The 20,484-nt window shown below is 36.0% G+C and overlaps 1 protein-coding gene across 6 annotated transcripts in view; it reads left to right on the forward strand.

Moving 5' to 3' along the window:
* Positions 1 to 20,484, forward strand: part of LOC128192915 (tripartite motif-containing protein 2-like) — a 21,594-nt gene continuing 1,110 nt past the window's right edge. The window contains exons 1-3 of one of the 6 annotated variants that reach the window (XM_052865980.1): positions 5 to 137; positions 915 to 1,028; positions 18,147 to 20,348. In XM_052865980.1, coding sequence (XP_052721940.1) covers positions 18,177 to 20,348 — 2,172 coding nt within the window. In that variant the 5' untranslated portion in view covers positions 5 to 137; positions 915 to 1,028; positions 18,147 to 18,176. Of the gene's footprint in view, positions 138 to 914; positions 1,029 to 3,092; positions 3,524 to 7,452; positions 7,854 to 13,759; positions 14,659 to 18,146; positions 20,349 to 20,484 lie in introns of those variants that run through there. The other 5 variants (XM_052865981.1, XM_052865976.1, XM_052865979.1 and 2 more) reach the window with 5 other exon arrangements.

Consider the following 20,484-nt stretch of genomic DNA (forward strand, 5'->3'; position numbering starts at 1 on the left):
ATCAGTAGGTGCTTTCTGATCTCATCGCCTCCCCTATAATGTGGTGTCCGTGGCTGCAGTCAAGTTCCAGTCAAGTTGAAGGGTCAAGAGGTCACAGATGGAAAAGGTCAAGGTTGAAAGTAGTCATGATGATAAAGGTAAGAAGTTCAAAGGTTACAAGATCATTTGTAATGCACAGCTAGAACATGAAAGATTGGCTATTTTTCTCATGTTCAAAAACCATCTCTATTGAAACAATTTAAGTACTACGCATGTTCTGTTGGTTGACATTTTAATTTATCATAGGATTTTTAAAAGTAACTTATCAAAGAAATTAGGCTCTTATCTTTTGAAATTATGGGTTTTAAAAAATTGCAAAATTGTAAAAATTGAAGCTCTCATAAATTTCTAGTTTTGGCAGAATCTTAAAGATATGCAAAGTTTTTCTATGAATTTATTTTAGCTTTATAAATCCTTATCAAAACCTACATTGTTATGGGTATATTGCATGTACATGTATTTCAATATTACCACCCGTCTTAATTTATGTGCTGATGAAACAAGAATGACAGAGCACACTACCAGTAAATATCTTGGTACATAATGTGTTAAGTATTGAGTGATTCAATGCAGTGCTTTATTAAGTGTATGTTAAGTCACAGTTTGGAGATTTAAGTCTGATTATCTGACAATACAAAGATTTTTTTATGGGGCCCTGTCCTTTGTTCATGTGTCGAGTTGCTTTACATTCTGCCACAGACAGCAGGAGCGTAATAGTCTCATGTATAATTCATTGCCCAGTGCACCAGTGTTACTGCTGCAGCAGCAAGTTCCATCGTGCCGAGGAAATCAGCCCAATCATTATAACTGTAGTATTCAGACTCAGTCACAAAAATCAATACACAATGTAAGATATGATTCACAATTTTCCCCAGTCTCCCCCCAGCCCACTGCTGATCAGGGTCTTCTGTGACGTCCACTCAAGAAAACCGGCCATCATCGAGGGTGTGGTATATTAATCAGCGGAGGAATATTATTACGACCGGTAGGTATGTAAGTCTATTCATACATATATTTAATGGATGCTTTAAGCTGCTTATTTGTAGCTAATTGTTCATTTTGGATCAGAATGTTAAAGGAGAGAAAATCAATAGAAAGGGTTTTATCAGGAAATTCCTGTCTATAATGGTCGCTAATGGTTCCAGATCTACAATGGCTGAATGTCCAAGACATGACAGGTCTGAAATGGTGAAGAGAGCAAGGCTTTGGGTCGGGCATTATAATGACATCACATTTGTGGTTTCACAATGTTTAGTTAATGTCTACCTGTATGTTAATCATGTTTTATTCAAAAAAGTTATTTTTTATTATTTAAATTTTATTTCTTTAAATGACCAATGGCATATTGTATTTTGCCTCTCTCTCTCTATCTCTTGAATCAAAAACTAAATACATGTATTCAGAAGCAGACAAATTAACATACTAGACAGTTCATTATTACTGGATCAGCTGATGCAATCACTTTGAACACAAATCGTAGGAGATGATTTTGCATGTATTGATTTTTTTTTTGTTTCTCCAAGTGTATTTTGATCCTATTTCAACAATTTTATCTTCTCATTTTTCACACATTGAGAGTTTCACAGATTGTGTAACAGATAACACAAATTGAGATTGGATTTCAAGCACACAGAAGAAAACAAGTTTTTTTTATATTTGAAGCACAGGGGCCTGCCAAAAACCTCTTGTCTTCTAACTGTGTGACCACCCTTGTACAATAAAATGTGTTCTTTATAGTATAGGGGTGGTCACATAGACAGAAGACAAAAAGTTCATGACGAGCCCTGCGAATGGTGTAGTAGGATATTTTTTATGATTATGCGTGACTACCAATAACATATTCAAAGAACCTGCTGTTAGAAGGTCAGTCACTGATTATCAGGGAAATATCAAAGTGTAATCTGGCCACCATTGTTTTTAGGGGGAGTGATGTGGGTGGTGGTCCATTATGGACTGTATTTATAGATACCATTGTATTTCCTCTCTGCCTTCTAGCATGATTTTAAGGTCATATGTGTAAAAATAGTGTCACAGAGAAAGATGGGACGTTGTAATCAGAGTAAAAAAGTGATGGAGTAAGATTTTATCATGCTTTTAATTTCTGGGAAGTCATTTTTCATTTCTCTTTGCCGGTAGCATTTGACTGAGAGATTTGTGTTGAACTGGATGTTGACATGTTTTTTTTCACATGCTTCAATAATTGTCATAACATGTACATGATGGAGGCATGAATAATGAGTCTGATCACAGATGTTGATAAATAGTAACCTTTTATACCCACCAGATATGGCTGAGGAGAGCAGCTAGTTTATGAAAAATGCATGTATCATGGATTTCTGCATACATAGTAATACCTTAACAAGTGGTACATGGCATAAATTATAGAGACCAATCAGTTTGTAAAAGGGGGGGGGGGGTCATTAGTCAGGATTCTTATTTTGGCTGTACATTTTACATACGAGGAGTTAGAAATTAGAAAAAAAAGGATTGTATACCAGTATATGGAAATACTTTTGGTTTCTGTCCAAACAGCTTTCATATTCTAGCATCCCTGACCATAAGATGTTTAAGATCTCTGAGATCAGATACAAATTTTTTGAAACTAAAAAGAAGGAGGATAATTTATGATCAGAATTGCCATATATGTAAAATTGTCAGCACTAAGGATTTACAATATGTACAGTGTGTAAGTCTACTGGTGAGGGGAGAGTCTAGAGACAGCCACCTGTATCAACAAGGTCCCAATGGTGGACCATAGAGGTCATGGGAAACCAAACAGACAGAATATATATATGGTCTGTAGATAAACGGTGGGGCTGTCAGAGTCACAAGATTACAACAGTAGGCCCAGTTCTAGGGTCTTTGTGGCCATAGATTAGAATTCTACTGAGAATTTTCTGCCTTCAATGGAGACCACCATTGCTGGAATGTCTCCTCCATAGAGTGACTGGTTATTGATGCATTTAGTCCCTATTTAAATGTACTCACATTGATCAAACTGACTGTTACAATCCTTCTGCAAATAATGCAATTAACATTTGATTGGCACAAATTACCAGGGTCTGACTAGTGTTTTGGCCTGTGATTGAGAACTTTTCTAACTGTAGCATTTGAGATAGGGTGGTTTATGGAATAATCTGAACTGTGACCCTTTAAAGGACCAAGTTACTGATCAACTGTGTTTATGAGGTCTGATTGCCGTGGTACAACTCCCGGGATCGGCTCTGCAGAGGGATCGAATCTTCTACAAGAGCATTGATTTTTTGTGCGGCATGACAAGCAGAGACTGAGCTTTCATTGATTCTGTAGTAGAGGCCGTTGATTACTCACGGCAGGCTGACATTGCATTGTCTTCAGACTACATGGCCTTATCCTCAGAATATCCGCATTCCATATACTGTGTCATCAAGGGAGTTTATCAAACATAAATTAAGAAACATTTCGGATTCTTCAAAATGCCAATGAAGGACATGTCACTTTCAGGGTTTGTATACCTATTTCAGCATTGCATTTAAGTCAATTTTGCTAGATACCGATTTAGGATTGCTGATGGCAGAGGTTTATTCTGTAAGAGTATATCCTTTACAATCTGTTCTTTAGCAGGAAATGCAACAGTGAGGTTCACTCTACAGCAGCAGATTGTGTTTTATCTGGCTTTCTCTCTTGTGAAAATAGGCATATAAAACAATATGTTGCACTATATAGATCAAAAGATGTTGGGTGCTCATTTTTTGCAGGTGTTGGTATTGTTGCACCGACCAGGTAATGTCACCTGTTCTAGATGTACATGGATTGTTTGTGAGCAGTATAGATTAATTTCTTAAAGTGGCTGAAGAAATCTTTACTTTAGAAGATTTTATTTGTCATTTTCTACAAAAACCTAGGAAGTTGTGTTGATCAAATTAAAAAGTTTCAATAGATTAAACAAACAGAAAGAAATTGACAGAGCACTGTGTCTATGTTGTCGTGCCCTTCAGTTCATTTATCTAAGTGTTAAAAATAGGTTTGGAGAAATACTAATGAATCATCCAAAGAAAAAATGTCATATTTTCCATTAAGGTTACTTTTACAGAATTTGGTGTATTTTAGGGAGAATCCATTCACAAAGATAAGTTTCCCATATAAATGGGTTTATTATCAGTCAACCTTTTAATGTTAACCCCGTTCCCCAGATAAATCCCATTGAATTTAGAATAAATGTCCACTTTAATATGAGCTGTTATGGTAAATCTTTGTTGCCTCATTTGCTCAGCATCCATAACCATTTCATGGGGATCTTCACTCTTGTGATTCACTGTCTCGCCAAACAATTAGAACTTAGAAATTCTCCTTGTGACATGTAACCTATTGTACACAAGCTAAAGTGTCATTTAATTCAATTTATTTTTATTACCATCTCAATTTTAAATCAAAATCCATAAAACTGTATAAGTTTCAATTTTTTTTTAACCCATTTACAAATTTGATTGGGGGGCAGTGGGTGTAGGGTAGATGTAATCATGTAAGATTCCTATTATGTCAAAAGTTATGATCAGCTATTTCAGGTCGCTTGCTCTTTTACCTGGTAATATGATATGTACATGAGTATAGCAGGGACTACCTGTTGATAAGCATTGCAGGTGTAAACAAGACAGGGGATGTAAATTCTGATAGCGTGGACTGCAGTGTCTCGAGCCCTGCTGAGTCCCTCAGTGGACTCTGATGGGAAATCTCACACTTGTGGGCTCAAATTTGTTTTTTCGAGGATTCTATTTCAGACCCCACCTTTGCCAGGGGCTTTAGACAGTTGTAAATTTTTTCCCACTTGAAGGTTTAAAAAATCAGTAGGTCATTTGTAAAACATGAAAACGATGTCAAAGGTGACAACAAAAATTACATGTATGTCCTTATAATGTACATGGTAGTTTTATTGGTAATTCTGACCTTCAGACTGTTTGGTCAAGAGGTCACAGAATTACCGGTACTTATAGAGGACACAGTATTACTCTAGAGGCCACAGTCAAATTTCTACTTTTAACATATTAATTAACAAAAATTTAATGGTTACAAAAAGGTTAATAAATCAAATAAAAGATAATCCATATCATGTCCTGTGTGATTTACATGTATGTATTTATATGATTTAATGCAAAGTGCAAGTTACTTTTAGATGTTCATGATTGTGTCAATTAGACTAATTAAACATTATTAAGCTATATAACTGAATAATGAAATGCTAATTACAGTGTTTCTTATCTATAATAAAGTTTTTCTTTAAAAAAAATTGACTAAATTTCATATTTACAGCCAGCAAAGTTCTTGGAAGTTTTTCCAGTAGTTAATATGCTCCCCTAAGAAGAGAATGTAGTGAAACTGTTGGAAGTTTATACATGTATTAATTTTAATTGTCAGCCTCCACAAGTTCTTCAGCTGACAAGGGGTAGAAAATCAATAGATAGATTTTTTGTCAAGTAACATGCAATTCAATCTTCACTGCTCGCTGATGGTAATGTGATTCACGCGAGGGTTCCACCGTTATTAGTGCTGCCTGTATTTGCCCAAGTCCTCTGGATTTCCATAAAGCAGGTGTTAAGACTGCTATAATAAATCTATTTAAGTTCTACCAAGAGATTATTCAAGATCTCTCAACTTTTTGGGTCAAATAAATTCTTGTGTTTTAACGGAAAATAAAAAATAGAATTACCGGTGGATTACGACAGGACCTACCAAGAACGGCCCATTATGAAGAAATTGGCTTAGCTATAGGTGTGTTATTGTTATGGTTTGTAGAGGGGAGGCTGTGAGTAGAGCACAAAATGGAGTGATTTGTAAAGGTGTATTCTGCTGTTAAATGAATGCTTTGGACTAGATTGTCAATTTGACACAAAACATTGGTATTTTATTGAAGAGAGTCTGTTCAAACCCTGGTCTTATACTGAGTATATTGCATACAGTAGGCATCATATAGAGTATATCACATACAGTATAGACATTCTATGCGAGGCGGTGGTGGAATGTTGGTCTGTAATGTATATCATGTACATACTCAGGCACACTACATTCTCTAACCTTTAATACTCAATAAAGTGATAGAGGTACTTTTTGTGGGGGTTATAATTTTCTTGGTCCTGAGAAAACTATTTTTACTTACCGTATTTGGTTTGTTACTGACTGACTATGGAAATATATTGGGTTAATCAATCTTATAGACGACGAGGCAAAGCATGATCTACTATTCAGTATTAGATCATGAAGAGATTATATTGTACAGGTAGTAGATTATTGAAATATAAACATATTCAGAGCGACCAATATCATGTTATATCTAAATCATAATTTCTGTACATTCCAAGCAAATAAAGCTTTTAAATTATTGAAATGTGATCTTTTAGACATAAGTCCTGCAATTATGAAGTTATGTGGATAAAAGGCCAAGAGAAAAAGTTATTGATGTGGAGGGAATTATTGGCAAATAACAGATAGATTAGAGTAATCGGTGGTCAGTAAGCTGTGGTATGGCTAGCCTGTATGATGGATAGTAGCCATTAATCTACAGTTGAACTCACAGAATTTGTAGACTGTTAATCATACACTTTATGATTTATTTTGTAATCACTCATCTTTGTCGGAAGAATAAAAGGTTAAAAGGGGGGGGGGGGGGGGGAGGGTTGTTGTTGACATAATTATGTAATGCTATTTATTTAGTATTGGCATTCAAATTTCTGTTTTTTGTTTGCTTTTAGTGTGTGAACATGTGTATTTTATCTTGATTTTGTGTGCATAAAGTGAATGTATAATCATTCCTTCTCTCTGTAAAATGGTACTTGTCCTAGGATCCCCTAGTATTCAGGACACAATACTGTGTGACTGTCCCTCATTCACAGTGATAGATCGAATATTTATACATGGTGGAGGCCCCTATCCTGTCCCAGCCCTGGTCCCCCCCAGTCTGAAATCTACGAGATGTCTCGAGATTCCTACGTTCCATCAGATCAAGAAATGAAAAGTCAATAAAAGCAATGGGCTAAATTACCTGGCCAGGCTTTTAAATTAAATTGAAATTTCCCGTTGTTTGAGAATTTGAAAGTTTTCCCACCTGCAGAAAGGAAGAGAAAACAACTGGTTTCCAAGCCTAACAAGTGCATGATTGACTTGTTAAGTAGCAAGCTAATGGAGAGGAACATTTGTCATTAAATGCGGAGAGAAATGGAACGGATGTCAAAGCCTGCAGTACAAGGCTTCACAGCGTTTTGTGCAGTTTCAGTAATTGAATTTTGCAGGTTTCAGACACTCAATGTATATTTTTACGTTTAATTGTATAAAATCAGATTTCCAAGTCGGGCCTTTCTTCAGCGAATTGATTTTTAGATATGGCAGTATAAATAAACCCATTTAGAATTTGAAATGAAATTTTGAAAAACAATTACTTATAAAGATGTCAGATTCAGTTGGTGCAGGGCAATGCACCAAATGATCCAAACTGTTGTACTCCTTAATAATACATAATCCCTCTGTTTTTTGTGAGGTAAAATCATGATTGATAATAATATTGCCAAAAAATTGACGGATGGTGAACTAATATATTGCGATTAACGTACCTGCTTTTACCTATGATTGGGAACTCACCTGTCGTAAGTTACCTGAGAGTACCTGGTCGCGGTATCAGAACGGAGCAGGCCTCACCTGGTGGTCGGAGCAGGGCCCTTTAACTGTTACCTTTTTGTTGGCCTGTGAGGAGGAGCTATATTGTCTCTGTGTCGTGTGTCAGGATGGATGTGGAGGCTTGGACTTCCAAAATCCGAATGTTCCTGGAAAATATTCCAGACCCTGTCCAGGTAAAGACCGTCCAAGTTCTTTCTGGGCTTTTTTTTCTTTTTGAAACAATTTTTTATTTATGATATTGGTTTATTGTTTTATTATAAGGTCAGAATTTTGAATACACAATTGAGATCTGATGGATTAGTATGTTGAATGGTGGGGGTAGTGACCTTATGATGTAACAGTGTCTTGGAGACTGAGGTTATGGATTATAATAACTGTATATTTCTATGTATATTTCATAAACTTTATATATAACAATCGCTATTTCAGATTATAAAACTGGTCCAATTTAGTCCTATGAGTTCATGTGACTTTTCCATCTATTAATAATTTATTTTTTTAAATCTTAGTTGTGTGATATTTGTACTATGGTGTGTGTACGTTTTATCACTCGTTATCTTAGACGTGCAGACCAGTGCATGACTTACGAGTGCACATCATGCATTAGGACATGCAATAATTCCATGTTTAAGATTGCCTGATAGTAATAGATGTGCTCTATCTATGTTAGGACAGGTCTAATGGAATAGCAGATAATCTAACTGTCTTGGATATACTAATTAACTAATTGCAGTCGCCCATAACATGTCTTGTAGTTGACATAAACCTGTCACAGGGGAGATAAATCCGGGGGTCCCTGACATACAATAAAATACATTTATGACCTCCAAAAATATAAAACACAATCTTTTTATAATTTCTGCTCTGAAGGAATAAAAAATAAAAGAAAGTAGAAATATGGGTCAGATGTCCCCTTAGAATTGCTTTTTACTCTGTACCTTGGTGTAGGTTTTACGTGGTGAAATCTTAGTTATTGGTCAGACAATGTAAGAAAACATCCTACCAGATCAACAGAGAGATAGCCCTCGGTGTTTGTGTCCTTGACGTTTAAGTTGTCTGTCTGTTAGGTCTTCACAGTGTTTTAACCCGTTGGTGTGATAATCTTTATGTCCGTCAAAAGTTGTGTATTGAAGGGGTTTAAACAGACCCATCATTAGGGCGGTACAAATGGAGACCGGGATCTGGTATATTAAATTAACTGTAAACTTTTGATTTTCTAGGATAGTCTCTGTGTGTGAAATTTTGATCATTAAGGAATGAATTCAATATTTTTTAGTTTTATACGATATAAAATGGTTTGGGGCAGTTTACGCTTTATAAACCGCGAAGCGGTTTATAAAAAAGCGTAAACTGTTCCAAACCATTTTATATCAATAAAACTAATAAATATTGAATTCATTCCTTATAATTTAATTTATTTGCGATCAATTGTTGATAAAAACAGTCATTTGATCTATAAAATGACATCAAATTGTACAAAATTCAAATGTAACGTCAGGCGGATTGATACGTTTTTGACGTTTGTCATACTATGACGTAGGCAACATTCTTTATACGATATAAAATAAATTTTTTAACCAATCAGAAAGCGTGTTACAACCAGAATTAAATTATTTAATTTTGAAGTAAACAAACAGTTGCTTCCAGGGCCAAATCTATCATTGGAGGGTCGTTAGAACAGTTATTGTGGAATTCTATCTAGATGCGACCTTCGGTTTTTTGGCCCATGACCTCTGGTAGTAGAATACCATTACAAAAGAATACCCCATAGATTCTTTTAAAAGTATTATTCTTATTTTTTTCCTATTGGATATATGATAATAGTCTAATAGAAAGGTCTTCATGATAGTAATAATTAGATATTTTGAAATCTGAGTCCATAAAACTTCCAAGTGAGAAATATCTGACCTTGGTATCGTGTGAAATAAGAAATAATAGCTGTGGATTTCACAATTTGATTGTGAAAATTGTTAATTATCCTAATGAAAGATATTAAGGCTTTTAAGAGATACTTTAACATTAAAGTACTTACTTGATGGAATCATTATGAAACAATATTAACTAAAGCTGTGTATCCTTGAGCTATTGAGATTTTATATATATTCTGTGTATAAGCATGTATACCTGGCTGAATCTTTGTGACTGTTTTGACCTGTAAAGATAATCAAAGACAATCTCCTCAAATATTTACTGGAGTTTTATAGAAAGCTTTGAAAATCCTTGTTTTGTTGAACAGGATGACTTTTTATGATGTATTCATATTTGCACTAGACTTAGGGTATTTACCATGCAGTTTATGCACTTTTTAATATGTATAGATTTTTGTTAAGGATATTGGCAAGCTCTCAAACATTGAAGGGGATGACTTGATATAGGGTAATGGCTAATAGAGTAGAGAAAACAAGCAAAATGTGGAGCTTAAAATGGCTATCAGCTGACTGTGTAGTGTTGAGGTCTGTTCATTGAAATCCAAGGCAGGCAAATGTCATGATCCTATGTCATTCAGTAATATAGAAGAAAGGCTGCTTCTACCATAACGGAGTACTGGTAGTATATCCTACCATATAGGAGTTATATTGGAGAAAGGCTGGCTCCTAACATATAGGAGTTATATTGGAGAGAGGCTGGCTCCTACCATATAGGAGTTATTTCGGAGAGGGCTGGCTCCTACCATATAGGAGTTATATTGGAGAGAGGCTGGCTCCTACCGTATAGGAGTTATATTGGAGAGAGGCTGGCTCCTACCGTATAGGAGTTATATTGGAGAGAGGCTGGCTCCTACCATATAGGAGTTATATTGGAGAGAGGCTGGCTCCTACCATATAGGAGTTATATTGGAGAGGGCTGGCTCCTACCATATAGGAGTTATATTGGAGAGAGGCTGGCTCCTACGGTATAGGAGTTATTTAGAGGATGCTTAGAGTGACCTTATAGTGACACACCAATTAGAATTTTGGGCTGTATCAGATTCTGGTATATGCTGCTATTTTGGTCTATGTCAGACCTAAATTTTTGGTTTGCCTCAGGTTCTGGTGTAAGATTGTAGAGATTTTGACTATTGTCAGGTCCTGGTGACAAACTTGATGTTTGATGGCATAATATTTTTGACCTGTATAAGTATTTTGTGACAAATTTCTGTGAAAGTTTGGCCTGCCTCAGTTACTTGTGACAGATTGATGGTGGACATGATGACATGAAAAAATTTTACTTTAGAAATAAGCACCAAGTAGACTTGCTTCCATGAATGTCCTATGAAATCTTGGCATTGTGTGACAATAGTTAGGGTCTTAACTTTGAATTTTACTGCTGCCCTCTGAAGTGTCAAGGCGCTGTATCTATAGGTTGATGTCCTTTGGAGGGCCTAATCTCTGTAGTGAATGGAAGGAAAGAAAATCTGTTAGGTCACATCTTATGTCTCTGTAGCTTGTTCATACCAGGGGAACATGAGTATCCTAGCAGGGAGGGGCCACTCAACCTCGGTGTTTCCCTGATTGTTTCTGTGAACTTGTCTGTTACATAATAGGCCCGGCTTTTGTGGAAACTGTCGTTTTTATTGCTACGATCATTGGGTCACAATGACAAGTCTCCATTGAAATTGGATTTGAGAGCTAGAGCAGTGAACTTTATAGAGTGTTCTCCTGGTGAAAAGAGAAGTTTTAAGTCTGCTTAATGTCATGTTACCTTGTGTTGTTCAATCTTGATTCTAAAATATAATATCCTGTACATTGTCTGGGCTGAGAGTGTTTGAACAGGCTGGCCATTATACCAGTGCCAACAGACTGACTACATCAAAGAATAAATTTATACCAGAGGATATCTATTCAACTTCTGAAAGATTTAGTGTTTATTATTAACAGTGAAAAGAGATTGAAGTTACAATATTTTATTATTGTGTCAAACGAAATAAAAGTCCGTGGTATTATTGTACTTAGCAACTTTAACTGTTTAAAAGTATGGTACATTGAGAAGGGTGAATGCCCAGGGTAGGTTTTGCTCATGATTTTTGTTAGAAGAGGCAAAAACTCATGTATACCTTGATTTCTATTTGTAGTACAAAATTTCATGAGTTGATTGGATCCATTACAAAATGCTATCTCCACTCATAATATTTGCCTGCAATATGAATTTCATTGATATAGATATAGTGTAAACAGATGATAGTACTTGTAAACAATTAATTTGTAGAACTGCTATCTGTTAGTCACTACCCGTTGTTCAGCGTGACCTGAATTGATAGGCCCCCTGGGTCCAACAATATACAGATATTGTCCTGTGATGTCTGATCAATCAATTGTAATTAATCTATTGCTGTTCTAAATATAGACATCAAAATGCTGTAAGGAGCTATAAAGTGAACTTATTTGGAACAAATTTTGATCTGTTTACAAGGTTTCAAAGGGACCCCCCTACACTGGCCAATCTGTCCTCTGTGCTACCATCAGCTATTAAATATTTTTAATGATCGCGATTCTCGTAACATTTATAGAAATAATTTATTATGAGAATTCCTTTGGACAAAGAAAAGGCATATTTTATTCACTGAGGACTGTTTCACCTATTCTAACAGAAGATTCATGTTTAACAGATTAAATATTTTTTAACTTTGGAATCTCCTAAAAAAAAATATCAGATAGCTCACCCTTCTCCCTGGGAGAGTAAAGACTACAGTAGTTGAAAGTAACAGTTCGAGTAGGCCGTTAAATACCATTAGCCGTTGCTTTATTGAGGTAAAACATGAAAAAGTCAGCACTTGGGGTGATAAGGCTGTTAAAACACAATAATTGGCGGACAGTAGGCCACACTATAGGACCATTAGAATTCACTGCATGTGTTTTGTCTGTAACAAAGACTGCACTAAGTGTGCGGATGAATACGGAATCTTACAGTAGTAATGGTCTTCTAAACAAATAAAAAATAATCCTCATAATCTTACAACAATACCCAGAAAGGCGGACAGAGAATAAACCAAGGGTAAGGCATGTCGCTGCACTCGCTGTTTTGATATGGGTTGTAGTAGTTTAAGAGTACTTTAGGTTCTAACGGGGCATATTTATGGACAGTATTAATGGACAGGGTAGAGATGTTTTTATTTTGCTCACACTTTTTCTGGGCAGGTTTTTTTAATGGATGACAAGATATTTATGTTCATTTATGCCCTCCGTGCCCAATACGGTTATACCCGAACTTCTCAAACTTTTCACCCCGAGGTTGTCTGCTCGTTGTCCGTGATTGCGGTAATGGTGTTGATTATTGCTTTTAAGAATTTGATGCCTATTAAAGTGTTAATCGCATCAAAATGTTCCCTGTTTTTTTATATATTTATGTGTTATTCTTTAATTGCAAATTAAAGATTTGCTGTGGAGTGAAATTTTAAAAGCAAAATAGTCAAAAGTTTCATATTAATCAAATTTTTATGATAATTTTACAAGTCATAAAAATTCTTATTAAAGTAATTAATGATCTACCAAAGGTGAAAATTTAATTTCTTTTAATTTTAAACATTTAGGTATAATATTAAGATATCATCTCAACAAACAAGTTTTATCTTGAGAAGTAATTGAAAAAGTTCTAAGGTCATATTTATTATGGATTACAGGTATCATTACTGACCAGTTTAAACTTAATTTTACATGCGTTGGAAGATAAATAATAATGGCCATAGCCACCTCAAAGGTTCAGAGAGAGGCGATTACCTAAACTTCTACCGTTGAACTTTTAGTTAATAACGGCATTACATGGACAATGGCCGTATTTGTAACGGGATTGTGGTTCAGTGCTCAGTAATCATTAGGGGTGTTCGCAAGTTACATCATGAAATCAACCACAAATAATCGGGTGTGAAAGGTTATAACAACATGAACACCCCGTAACTGGAACTTATACAACCCATTCATCTGTGGATTGGCCAGCCTGAACCTCTATGTAAACATGTCCATTGACTGGAAGTGTCCCCTACACGTTAATTTACAACTTTATGTAATCTTTTTTGTCATCTCTTATGTACTGGTCTAAACTGAAAATTCCTACTTTTAGTTTCTTTCAAAAGTGTAATTAAGTTGAAGATTGCAATTTGAAACATAAATTAAAAACATAAAAAATACTTTATATTCTTATAATAGTACATTTAGTACTCATTGACTGAAAGTGACTTATACAGGCATTGAAGTGATAAAGAGTTCAGTCCTAATTCAGTCATTACTTTCTACTACGAAGTAATTTTATTCCGTTGTTTACTACAGTCATTAATAAAGTCAGAAATACAACCCCAATAAAAAAAGTAAACTTTATGATATGACATCCCCAATTATAAATCTGAGTTAATGGGAGGACCATCAAAGCTTTAACCAGTCAGAAGCGAGATACTGAGAGATATACAGGGGGTTTAAAGAGACGGACTCAGTGTGAACGACTATGATCTATTGGAATAAGACCGGTTAGTGTTGTTCAATAGGTGCTGAATTTATCACCTGTCTACCGGTCACTCTCAAGTGTGTCCTTCTGGACCTTCCAGAGGAATTCATTATAGTCTTGTCATTGTTCAATAAGAAGACCAACTTCTACTTTGATCCCGGATCTTTCTATTTTTATTGAGTGCCTTGATTCATTGCTAACAGTGAATGATTTTAAAGTTTGTCAGAATTTGCTGAATATTTTTTTTATTTTTAACTTGCCTTAATTAGAAAACCTGGATTTTTAATTTCTTAAGCAATGTGGAAGTTTTAGGAAATTGTTCATTAATCAGAAAGATTGATGGGTTACAAAGAAATGGACACTTAAATCATTAAAACATGAGGTGGGGATCGTAATATAGCTAGTGACAGCAGAGAACACCGCTAGCTGCATGCATTCAGTGTAACAGGTGACTACATCAAGAAAAAGGACTACATTTAATTGTCCACCTAATTCCGAGCTTCAATGGACATGGATATTGAACACTGGAGAAGTGAAGTCAATAATTTCTACCTTCTTCACCATCAGGTATTCATTCTCAAACACAATGTAGAAACCTTGTCAGTAGGAACGGGTTTTTATTAGTCTTGCCAAAATTAATTATTTCTAAAAATTTGATTTATATATCAAATTAGCTTTAAAGAACAAACTTTTGTTTTCAAATAACCCAGTACTTGAGTCTGAAAGTCAACTCAATTAAAATATTAAGATAGATTTAAAATGTATCATTATGCAGTTTTAATCAAATTATTTGAACTTATCTGGTATTTTCCTTTAATTAAGATAAAGAAATAAACAGTTTATAGAGTTATAATCAAAAATGAAATAACTGTCTAAATATGCATTAAAATTGAAAAGAATGCCTACATTGTTAGAACTATTTTGTCAAGTTTAATATTAATTTTCCAAGGAATCTGAAGAAATTTAGATTTTTAAAAAAAATAATTAAATAGCTGATATACTTGTAATATGATTTATAATAATGCATGCATACTAGAAGGAATTTCAAGGTCAGTTCATAATGATGCAAGGTATTTAAATTATTGGATTCCTAAATAATTGAAGTTAATACACCAACAAATTTAATTTCTTTAAGTAAGTCTCAATTTTCTGTCAATAGTTGTAATTTTTGTTAGTTTTTGTCCTATTTGCGAGAGAGAAATGATTTTTCTACTTGTACATACCTAACAATGGGAGCGAGAAATTAGAATTGACATTCGCAGAGCCGTGGCACTTGGTAGCCACACATTTTATTAAGAGTGTCAAACCGCTCTTTGTGGTGGCTGACAGGGTTTGTTTAAGACATAAGTACAGCTGTTTTGTTGAGGGACCTAGTGTTTTGTCCACCTCTCAGAAATAATTCTACAGCAGGGTTATGAATTGAACTTTCATTTGCCTTTATCAGCAGAGGGCTTTGACCAGTGGCATAGTCAAAATTTGTATGTCATCCATTCCAAAATGAAATGCTATAATGTGAAATAACCATCAGAAGGGAAACTTTAGAGGGAACACAGCATTCCAGAAATAGTTATGAATTAATAATATAACATTTAAGGATCAAATGACTATAGTATTGATGGATGAGTTTATAAACACGGTCTGTGAGCTAATGGCGACCCTGGAGTTTCATTGGTGTAAAGAAAGTCGTTATTTAGATACTTTCCTTACTTTGAATAAAACAAATGGATGACAGAAATGCCTGTACTAAAAATATTTGATGTTTTTTAAAGGATTTTTTTTTTGAAAACAAGTAAATATTGATGATTGTCACAATTAATACTTATATAATCACACATTGGAGGTTGCATGTAAATGAATCGTCACAATAAATGAGAAAACTTGATAATTCATATGTAACAATGGATGACAGGATAAAATTTAGTATACATTAACAGTAGCTGGTGGAATTAGGTCTGCATTAGGTCTATAAGTAACAAGGAATGGCAGGATTTGAATAAGGTGTATATTAGGTCTATAACTATAAGTAACATTGAATTAGGTCTGCATTGGGTCTATAAGTAGGATTGAATTAGGTGTATATTAGGTCTATAAGTAAGAAAGGATTATAGGGATTGAATTAGGTCTTTATTAGGTCTATAACTATAAGTAACGTTCATTTAGGTCTACAAGTAACAAGGAATGGTAGGGATTGAAAAAGGCTCTACATTAGGCCAAAATAAAATTATTGTTTGTTTGGAATTGCCTCCCGCCTCATTGAAATACCCCTTGCTGATGATATTTTATTATAAAAAAATAAAAAGCATTTTTTTATATGAAGATTTTATTTGTTTACCAATTTCTAATTAAACTTCAAGTTTAAAAAAAAAAATTGATTTGGGTCTAGAAATCTCCAGGTGGCAATTCCAAACAAACATTTTTGTAAGGATGGCCTAGGTCTGTCAGTAACAGACAATGGACAGGGAAACCTGAATGAGAGGCTGGGAGACTTGACCTCAGACTGGGGTCACACATCAGCAGTCAGACCCCTCATATCTGTGTGATTGACAGGCGGTGATAAATGAATGCCTGACTTATCACACTGTACACACTTCAGTCAGGGACCACTCGGAGGGACCCGCTGTGCACCGCGACCTAAATGTCTGTGTGATGTGATCCAATTATCAGACCATCGAAGGATCAAATCAAAACAAACGTTTTGTTAAAAATTAATTAATTCCTCATGTTTTTGTTTTAAACGTTTTAAAAAGTTTTTATGGCGGAAAAAAATAATGCTCTGTAAATATTTGAAGAATGAATAGGGTACATGTATGTCTGTTTTCACACCTTGATTTAATACCTTTTCTTTTTCTATATTTGTGATGCTGCAAACAAAATGTTTAAGTTCATTCAAATTAGAGACATTTTTTAAGTTACAGTAAATTGTTTAAAGAATATCAAAAGAAATATTACAGAACAAAATGTGTGATAAGTCTCATGCCAGAAACTCTAGATTTAATTAAATGTTAAGAAATATTTAATAAGATTGATAACAGGATTATTTTTGTAATTTCTCTGTGGTTAAGAAAGAACGAAGGGAATTACAGAACAAGGCCAAGCCGTCTGTCAGGATTTCTCAGATACCAAATGTTTTACGAGTGTGCATGCATGTCGAGATGAAAAGCTTTCCAGGGCCCCTTTTGTGTAGTTACACAATGGACAGGGAAATTAATGGACGGTATTCACCTAGCACACCATGTACAAAGTTCCAAGGAGTATGCACTTTCTGCAAATTACATTCAAATTGATTCTCAACCTTACTGTTGAAAGTATCACATTTAGGAAGAGCCTACAACTCACCTATGTTGATTTGATTTCTCTGCATATTTGACGAGATTTCATAATCTGAATTGAGAACTGTGTGATCTAATCAAATTGAAACATCCCATTACTAGTTTTGAGCATTTCTTTTATAGAAATGATAATAATACTTGAACCTGAGTGCTATTTGAGGTAGACTTTATCTGGACGGTACAGAAGAATTTAAAGTATTTTCAATCTTGTTTTATAGATTTAAAGGTTACTAAAAACATTTATATTATTTTAGTTCTACTATATTTAAGTGGGAGGTATAATGTTATCAATAAGTAAAGTCTTTTGAGGATCTGTCTGTCTCAGTTTTGTATGAATCAAGTCCATATTGAGAAGAGTGTTGGTAATGAAAAGAAAGATACTGTTTATCTCGTCATTCTACTATCTAACCCTCAATAGGTTTATAACCTTACAATATACTTAGTACAAAGTATGAATTCTCTGTATTATGAGTCATTAGACATCATGAATCAAATATTTACAAAGAAATGAAATTTCTGTGGTGAATGATTTTTAAATTTTTCAATTGATAGATGTTTCCAATAATCTGTTATTGATGAAATATTTTGTCCTACGTTTATGACATGGTTTGAACATGGATTGAGTATCCGCTCTGGTTATATACAAGAGGAGTTTAAAGTGATGGATGTTATGAAGTCTCTCACATTAAAGTTGACATGTTCATCATTTGTGGTTGTTGATTTCAGGTTGCCTTTGATGGCGGCGATTTCTACGCCATGGCGGACTCCATTCCTGTTGTACGACAGATCGACCGGCAGCTGCTGAATTGTGGGATATGTCTGGAGCGCTACAAGGCTCCCAAGGTCCTGCCCTGTCTCCACACCTTCTGCCAGAAGTGTCTCGCCAACTACATTCCTGCTGAGAGTCTCTCGGTAACGTGTCCAATCTGCAGACAACAGTCCATATTACCAGTGCAAGGTGTTTCAGCTCTACAGACAAACTTTTTTATAACCAATCTAATGGAGGTGGTAGACCAACCAAACATTTGTAGAACTTGTAGCCGGGAGCAGGCAAAGCCCTCCACCAAATGTATGGACTGTGCCGAGTTTCTGTGTACCAGTTGTACAAGTATTCACCAAGCCTTAGATCAAACCAAAGAACACAATGTTGTAGCCCTGTCGGACATTTCTGGGAATTCTGAAAGTGAGGTTGATACGACCTTAGTGTGTCCCAGCCATGATGGGAATGCATTACGGTTCTACTGTATCGCTTGTGAGACAGCAGTGTGTGGGGACTGCACTTCTGTGGAACATATAGGACATAAAACTGTGCCCCTGTTTGATGCTATCCAGGAACAAAAAATTCTCCTACACACGCTGGTGTCTGGGGCCAGGGAGCAGGTGCCCTGTCTGGAGGACTCCATTAATCTGGTGAACGATGTGGTGGGCTCTCTGGACCTAGAGAACAAGTCCGCGGAGGAAAAAATACTCAGTGCTTTCGATGAACTCAGTAACATGTTACAAGTCAGGAAAACAGCATTACTGGCAGAACTTCAAACAATCTACAATCGCAAACACCAAATTCTCTTCGAACAAAAAGAGACACTGGAAAGTATTCTCAGTAAAATAACAAACTGTTGTGATTTCACTGAAGAGACCTTGAAACATGGAAGTGAAACAGAGATCCTGCTCATAAAAACCGAAATGTCAGAAAAGCTGAAGGAGTTGGGAGCTCTGAAGCTACAGTATCAGCCGGAGGAAAACGAGTGTCTAGTCTTTGATCATACTCACTTCCAGACGCTGAGGAAGTCACTCACCAGTGTAGGAGCTGTTCAGACAAACAGCGCCGTGGCTTTTGAGAGCACAGCCTCAGGGGAAGGACTGAAGATGTGTTACCCAGGGAAAGCGACCTCTATAACTGTGATATCCAAGGATAGGAAGGGAGAACTAGTGCGGGTCGGGTATGCCTCACTGTCAGCAGAAATCAGAGATGAGATTGACATGGCCAGCAATCCGTTTGTGATGGACAAACAGAATGGTACCTACGAGGTGACCTACACGGTGGAAAAAGCGGGTACTTACTCTCTGGAAATTAAACTCTACGGCCATCACATCAAAGGGTCGCCATTCAAGTTCAAGGCCATAAATGCTGGTGAAGAAGTTGACCATTTCAACAACTCCAAGATTCCGAGGACTCTCAATGTGAAGCAGAAAGGCACCAAGCGACCCCCAAGTTCTAGGTCGCATGGGTCAAACAGAAGAAGCAATGCCATAGAGGACGATCTGGTGATAAGGGTGGGAGAGAAGGGACGAAACAAAGGCGAGTTCTCCAATCCCCAGGGTCTGCACGTAGTAGGTGACAAAATCATTATAGCCGACAGTAACAATCAAACTGTGCAAGTGTTCAACTCTAATGGAGATTGCAAGCTGAAGTTTGGGTCTCCAGGTCGGGTTGCGGGTAAGATGCAGCGACCCACGGGGATAGCCTCCACCCTCAATGGTAACTACCTGGTTGCTGACTATGACAATAAATGGATCAGTGTTTTCTCCCCGGAGGGAAAGTACATGAATAAGATAGGTACCGGTAAACTGCTGGGACCCAAAGGGGTGGCTGTGGATAAAAATGGACACATCATTGTTATAGACAACAAGGGGAGCTGTATATTTATATTCCAGTCCAACGGAAAACTCATCTCCAAGTTTGGATCGCGAGGGAACCATGACTGGCAGTTTGCTGGTCCCCATTACGTGGCCATCAATGCCAACAATGACATCATTGTGTCAGATTTCCACAACCACTGCATCAAAGTGTTTGACAGTGAGGGAAACTTCCTATTCACGTTTGGCTCCAATGGAGAGGGAAATGGGCAGTTTAACGCTCCCACAGGGGTGGCTGTCGATCAGAAAGGGAATATATTGGTGGCCGACTGGGGCAATTCAAGGATACAGGTACATATTTACAAGAGAGATTCTCTAATGCTTTTATCCTGTAGATGTTTTATGTTAAGTTTAGAAATTAATGTGTAAACAAAGGTTACGGTTCAGATATTGATGTAGCAAATGTAATGATGTGTTTGACATGAGT

This window comes from Crassostrea angulata, chromosome 7 (assembly GCF_025612915.1).
Source record: "Crassostrea angulata isolate pt1a10 chromosome 7, ASM2561291v2, whole genome shotgun sequence".
In the NCBI taxonomy this organism is placed as follows: Eukaryota; Metazoa; Mollusca; class Bivalvia; order Ostreida; family Ostreidae; genus Magallana; species Magallana angulata.